Source organism: Vipera ursinii (genome assembly GCF_947247035.1).
Source record: "Vipera ursinii genome assembly, chromosome: 1".
Taxonomy (NCBI): domain Eukaryota; kingdom Metazoa; phylum Chordata; class Lepidosauria; order Squamata; family Viperidae; genus Vipera; species Vipera ursinii.
In genome coordinates, this window is record NC_139512.1 from 335,340,072 (window position 1) to 335,347,088 (window position 7,017).

At 40.1% G+C, this 7,017-nt stretch overlaps 1 protein-coding gene across 1 annotated transcript; it reads right to left on the bottom strand.

The window, feature by feature from the left end:
* Positions 1 to 144: 144 nt before the first annotated feature.
* On the bottom strand, positions 145 to 7,017 carry CGREF1 (cell growth regulator with EF-hand domain 1; the record flags this gene model as incomplete). The annotated part of the gene is made up of 5 exons (XM_083348578.1): positions 6,853 to 7,017; positions 6,614 to 6,685; positions 5,794 to 5,864; positions 2,538 to 2,662; positions 145 to 510 (listed from the first exon to the last, which is right to left on the bottom strand). Exons 1-5 carry the CDS (start codon positions 6,927 to 6,929, stop codon positions 145 to 147), a joined length of 711 nt encoding a protein of 236 aa, XP_083204704.1. The 5' UTR covers positions 6,930 to 7,017.

Sequence of the window (7,017 nt, forward strand, 5' to 3'; positions counted from 1 at the left end):
GAAGAGTTGAGAACCCAGAGCAGATTGCACAGAAGGAAATGTTGGGAAAGGGGTGACTATCTGCATTCCGTTTCTGAAATTGACCTGCAGGCCTTCAGTCCTCATTTCTTAGCCAATCACCTAAGGTTATGCACAGGATATATTTCAATCTCCTGGAGCAGAAGGCATCTCTTCCCCTTGGTGATCTGGGTCTCCTGCGGTTTCCTGGCCGAGCTCTCCCCCATGCTTCTCCAGGCTCCACAATTGGTCACCCAGCATGTCTTGCTCCTGAACTGCTGGTGCAGGTGGGGAGCCTCCATTGCTTTGTTGGTCAGAGGGACTTGGGAGGCCAATGGCTGGTTCATTTGGCTTAGGAAGTGCCCACAGGACTGGGCCATCTTCTTCACTGACAGAAGTAAGGAAGTTTGGTTTCTCTCCCTGCCGGGGAGGAAGAAACAACTCTGAAGGCTCCAATAGTCCATCCCAGTTGAAGTCCTGAGTCTCCAGGATACTGTCCACCATTGGCACTACCTGAAAGGAGAATAGCAGAGGTAATCAAGAAAGCCTTCCAATTATCAACACAAACTTAAGATAAGCAACAATATAACTGACATATTCTATAGATAGAAGAAAGATTTTAAAAAACTGAGCTGGATCAGGCCAAATCTAGTTTAGCTCCCTTTTCCTACCATGGCCAACAAGATACTTTTAGAATAGAAACAGTGTACACTCTTTGGAGCTTATTATCTATTGAGAAAGAGCCAGTTTGGTGTAGTGGTTAAAGGATCAGGCTGGAAATCTGATTTCTGGGTGAGTGATTTTCACTCAGCCCTCGGAAGGAAGCACTGGCAAATCATTACTGAAAAACTTTGCCAAGAAAACTACTTGTCCAAGCAGTCTCTGAGAACAGACACAACTGAACAGGGGAAAAATCTACTGAATACAGACATTCAGATAAGGCTCAATCAGAAAAGAGTGAGGACAGCTAGAGGCAACTCTTGTGTTACTCAAGAGTTGGCAAAAATGTGGGGACTTCCGGTGAAGATCCATGGTGAACTAGTCATCCCAATAGAAGTGGGATGGCATTGCAGTGGAGATCGGTGGCCAAGCAACAAATTCTGGCCAGTGAAGTCTCTGAATAAAGGAGAGATTGTAAGATTGCCTACTTGCAATCGTGACAGCTGCTCCTCATGAGTAGACTATAGGAACTGAAGTTTTATACTTGTGAGTTGAGTGGTTGAGGGATTTCAATCAAGTTCACAGCTGTAATATGGCTTATATGGACACAAAGTCCACTAAGTCTTATTTCTTAATAATTTTTGGAAATTGCTTAACTGCTCTTCAGCTATTAGGAATCTATGGACTGGCATGTTTTATAGCACAAGGTGAGTTTCCTTCAATCTTTCACAAAAGTTTTAAATACAAGCTTAAAATTTAAACAATGTGGAATAAACAGAAAAAGGGTTATTAGAACATTGATTTCAGAAAGCTACAAATGGACTAAGGGTTCAGATTTGAAATAAGATTTTGAAATTAATTATAACTAGCCTTCCCATGGGAAAATGCTGTTATTCTGAATTCTAAAAAGCCCAATAGGATGGGACTTTGAAGATTGGACACTACGGAGGGACCCAGAAGGAACTAAAGATTATAATTAAAGAAGAACATTTACATTTAATGAACTAATTTAGAATTGAGCAGTACCTTGACACTAGACATAGTGAGGGACATTGAGGAACAATGGATCCAAAAGTTACTTCTAAGAGTATGTACCATTATATACTGTCTTTTAAGGATGTTATTCAAGAGGAACAAGTTTTACCAGATAAGATTGAGACTGATTTGAAAGTGGATTTGAAGATGAGAGGCTACAAAAATGATATAGAAAAAGATGCTGCACTGGAAATGCAGATGACACCAGCTGATACCTTAATGATTAAAAGGAATAAACAGATTAGAAACCAAAAGTATGACTTGGATAACTTTATTATATTGGATTTACAAAAGAAACCTATTAAAGTTTTGGAAGATTTTGTGAGAAGTGACAAAGAAAAAAATGGTAAGAAATCAAGTTCTAGGACATTATTTGAACGATTAAAGATCTTGATTGTTAAAAGTAAAAGAAAGGAACATAAAGTGGATTTATTTGATCAAAGTAAAAAATAGATAACCAAAAAAACAACTCTGGTAACCCTTCTTGGATGTTTGTGGACCAGGAATGAATAAGGAGGTTTTCAGGATTTGTTTATAGGTAAGATATCAGTATGGAACGATGCCAATTATTGTATCTTAAAAGAAAGCGATAACTTACTAAAATTGTTTATACTTGTTATGGAGGAAATCATTTCTTTATACAGTATATATTTTTCTTTTTCTCTTCTATATTCTTACATTTATAATTTTGTTTCTATTTTCTTCTTTTTTACATTTCCCATTTTTTCTTTTTCTTTTGTTTTGCATTAGTTTTTATTTCTTTAATAAAAGTTTAATAAAATTATCATTAAAGAGTTGGCAAAGGTGCCAACCTTATCTCAGACTGAGGAATAACATATGCCTACCATATCTGGTGCAGGCTGTCCTTTTGCCTGTTGGGACACCAATTCACTCAGCAGCCTCATGAATTCCAGACCATCCAAGTGCCCACTTTTGTCATAATCATGAAGAGCAAAGAGAAGCAAGAGCGCTAGAAAGAATTGGAATAGAGAAGGAATGCATAGTGAACTAAAAAATAGCAGAGGCCAACACAGCTCCTACTGGAAGCGACTGATGGGAGCTATTCTCCACTGTATCAGAGCGCAGGATGTGGAATAATGGATTTAAGCTAAAGCAAAGCAAATCGTAGCAGATCAGACTAGAAAATTAGTGCTACTTTTATTAGAGGCTTATAGTACAGGTAGTCCTTGACTTACAAAACTTTTTGTTTAGGGACTAGTCAAAGTTACAAAGGCACTGAACAAAGGGGCTGACTTACAACTGTCACAACATCCCCATGGACATGCGATCAACATTTGGGCACTTGACAACTAGCATGTATTTACGATGGTTGCAACATCCTGGGGTCATATGATCATCTTTTGTGGCCTTCCCAGCCAGCTTCCAACAACAAAGTCAATGGGGAGAAGTAGATTCATTTAATGACTGCGCGGTTCAGTGATTTGCTTAACTGTAGCGAAAAGATTGCAAAATTGGGCACAACTCACTTAACAACTGCTTTAGTTCGGAATGGAAATTCTGGTCCCAATTGTGGTCATAAGTCAAGGACTACCTGTAACACAATCTTGCAAGCCTTAAAGTGCCCCTCCCACCCTGCCATTATTTATAAGAGAACTAAGAAAGGTCAATTCTGAGATGTTTTCTTAGATTACATTTCTTTTATTGTTGTCTTGGTTGTGGCTCTTCCTCCTGTTCCTCAAGGATATTCTCACAGCCCATTACAGCAGACTCCCAATGAATGTCAGCAAAAGCTTCTTAATGCTGTCGTAAGAGCATTTGACAACAGAGACCTGAGGGGACTCTTCAGTGAGATTGGACAGCCATCTGTTATGAATGCTTTCATTTGAATTCCTGCATGGAGCAAGGGGTTTGGATTCTGTGACTTTAGAGACTCTTCCAACTCAATGATTCTATGAATGCTGATGTTTTTCCTAAACAATATTCCCACCAAATCCCACTTTTCTTGATTACTGGGAGGCGGAGTGGCGAAGGAGTCTAGTTTCCTCTCCCACAGTGCAATCCCAGATTGCCTTGAGTAATTTGAAAACCACTGTTTAGCAACATATTTTGATTTCTCCATATTAAGAAAAATCTAGACGTTTTAGAGTTCATTCTGAGCTAAGCTGGTTGTTTTTCACTCTTGCTTGCTGAATAAAAGACAGAATCTTCACATAGCTGCAAACCTGCGAAAATTTCAGAATTTCAGTTCCCATCCCAGGGTTATGTGCCACCCAGCCAAGGTCAGGCCTTGCATTTTCACAACCATAGCAGGGCCATGAAGTCATGATGCCAAGTACTGATAAAAACCTTGGGGTTTGTTGTTCATTGGGAGCTTCTGCAAGAACCTAGCATTGGGTACCGTGGAAACTAGCAGCCCTCATGGTATCTCTGCTGCTGTTATTAAGGAGCTCCTGATAATTTTTTTTATATCAAATGTATTTGCTGCCTATCTCATAGTTCTGTTTGTAAGAGATTTGGGTTTCATCTCCCTTGGTATGTATGCTTTTTATATTATGATTTCAAATCTGTTTGCTTGAGCTTATGAAGCTTAAAATCCCTTTATTTACTGGTGTCCTTATTGTGTCTGGATCCTAAAACCCAATTGCCTGGCACCTGATCACTGCCCTGACACTTGGTAAAACACGTGCTGGCCCAGGCTTGGCTCATTTCCTGTTAGTATCTGCTGAGGCTTTAAAAAATAGATGTTCACTACATTTTCAGTTTCTTATACTCCCGCCATGAGGTCTAAAAGCATTTTTTAATGCTAAGCAAAGTTGGGCTCGCTGGTTCACGAGTGGAATTTATGCCTGGAAGTATTCCATGCCTGTCTGTCTGCTGCTTAATTGGTATAACAGGAGCAAGGCAGGCTGTTATAAATATCACAAGCAACAATTTCCAAATTTAGAATAACAGAATGAATCCATCCTGAAAGGTAGCATTTATATCCATATCAGCACCACCAACAGAAACAAACCTATAATCCATTACGAGAGCATTTCGTCTTGTCCATGTCCAATAACATCTCTGATTGCTTGAGAGAAACTGTGTCCTTCTTCTGCACTGAGTTTGCTGAATTCTCTGCCACAGAAAATCGGTGCCTAGCATAATTTGCTTCATGTCTAACATTTATTAGCCAATGATACATTTCCAAAGAGAGCTAGGTGGGGGAGATTCTTTTAAAGTATTCTGGTTCTATTTGGGAGAACAAGCGTAGGAAAGAGAACTCTAAAAAACCCTGAACTGTCTCCAGTACTTTGCAAATCATGTAAAGGAGATCCAAAAAAACCCAAACTGGATTGATTTTCTTCTGTCTAGAGGACGAAAGAAAGAGAAACCACCCAGCACAACCTCAGCCATTTAATTACATATGGGGCAAGCTGGGGATTTATGTTAGGCTCCAGGTTTACTACATAATAATAGGCTTTGCAGACTGACCACAAGATTAAAAAGTGAAAGCAAAATATCAGAGATGGCCACGTCGAATCAGTTAACATCTTAAACTATTGCATAAGAAGCGACCATCTTTTTATTGTCTATCAGGGCCAGGCTTGCTGTGATCAAAAAGATAATTTTTAGAGGAAAATGGTGATTATCCTTTGCATTTTAATGAAACTTGAGGAGTTAACTTCAAAGAAGGTTGAAAAATAACTACTGACTCAAAAAAAGCTCTGCCTTCAAGCAGGATAATTTGAAGGAGACAAATTGCTAAAAGAAGCGGCACCTTCTCTGCAGCTGAGCCGTCTGATTTCAAAAGGTGATGTTTTCGGTGAAAGATAGGTAGCTTATATAATTTGTTTTGCTTTATTTGCTCTGACAATGTTTCTCTCAATCTGTAAAAATAGTTGTTGTGGACTCAGAACTTATGTTGTTTTTCTTACGTGTTGCTGTTGTTTACTCAGATAATCCTGTATACTTTGTTGGAATATCTTTTCCAACTTCAAAAGGACTACAGAACTAAGCAAACCCTTGCATTGCTGGCATGTTCCTGAACCCCTATTTTTGAATGTGTGCTTAAACCTAGTCTCTTGTTTCCTAGAGCAAGGAGCTATCAGTTGCCCTCACTTTGCCCTCTCAACATGCATTAAGTAGTAAACTTCTTACCCTGTTCCCTTGTCATGGTAGCAGCATCCCCATTCAACTGTCCAATGTTCTCCAGATAGTCTTGGAGCACCCTAGAACAGACCAAGCCGTTGTCCATTATGTTGCCATGGTGGAACAAGCCACAGCACAGATATGTTGTCGAACTTTCAGAGGACAAGATAACAACCATTGCAACGGAGAATGCTGTAGCTCTCAAAATCAACGAGTGAGAAGATGGGCAGTCAAAGTCATTCAGGCCTCCAATCCTTTTTGTTGGGACACATGCCCAGCCTCAATGGTGTGGAAAGGACACTCTTCAAATGTTCAGGTAAGTGTTTAATCCCCGAGTTCCGCCAACATACTAAATCCTAAATCTGAAGGAACAAAATGAAGTTGCTGTGTTCATACCCCATTCTATGCTCAAATAAATAAATAATGTGTTCTTGTTTAATATCTAAGATAATGGTTGAGGCCCTACAACTTGCTAAACCGTAAGCTCCAAGCTCCCATTTTTGTCTAGGCTAGTGAGTCATTTAAATCCAGCTAGTATATGCCTGGTTGATTATGAACATTAATATGTTGATAGGCCGAGGCCAAGGCAAACCAGATCTAAAGTCCCCAAGTTTAGCTGGAATACATAAATTACTTGAATGTGGAGATGGAATCTTTCCGTTATTTTTTGGAGATAGAATGGAATGGGAATGTCCTGGGATAGAAGGGGATAGAAAGACAATCAGCCATCCCTCTTCCAAATTTTGGACCTCTTAGATCTCAACCTACCATATGTAGCAAAAGGGCTGAATTTTGGGAAAGGTACATCTGTTGGATGACATGCACTTACTTAAGAGAAACTTGGCTTGGGTGCAGGGGATTTAGGATGGGTTGATCCATGGAATCGTGGAGGATCTCAGGCCTAGAAGACATAAAAAGAGTGAGGCAGGTACAAAGGCGTTTAATCCCCTCTGCTGAGTGGGACATGGATTGCTGACCCATTCTCAGCTCTGAAGGCTCCTTTAGGAGATAGTTTCCTGCCCGACTCTGTGGTCACAGAAACCCTCATCCCTTTCAACTAGGGTGTACCTGCCACTGCTGTTCTTTGGTGCAGCCCAGCTGGTTGGCACAACGAAGAACCAAACTGCTAGAAATAGCGCCTTCATTCTGGTGCTGGTGGGCAGGGGCGAGACACTTCAGTTCACGTTCTGCAGGTCACTGGAAGTAGAAATATCTCTCTGGAATGAACACAGC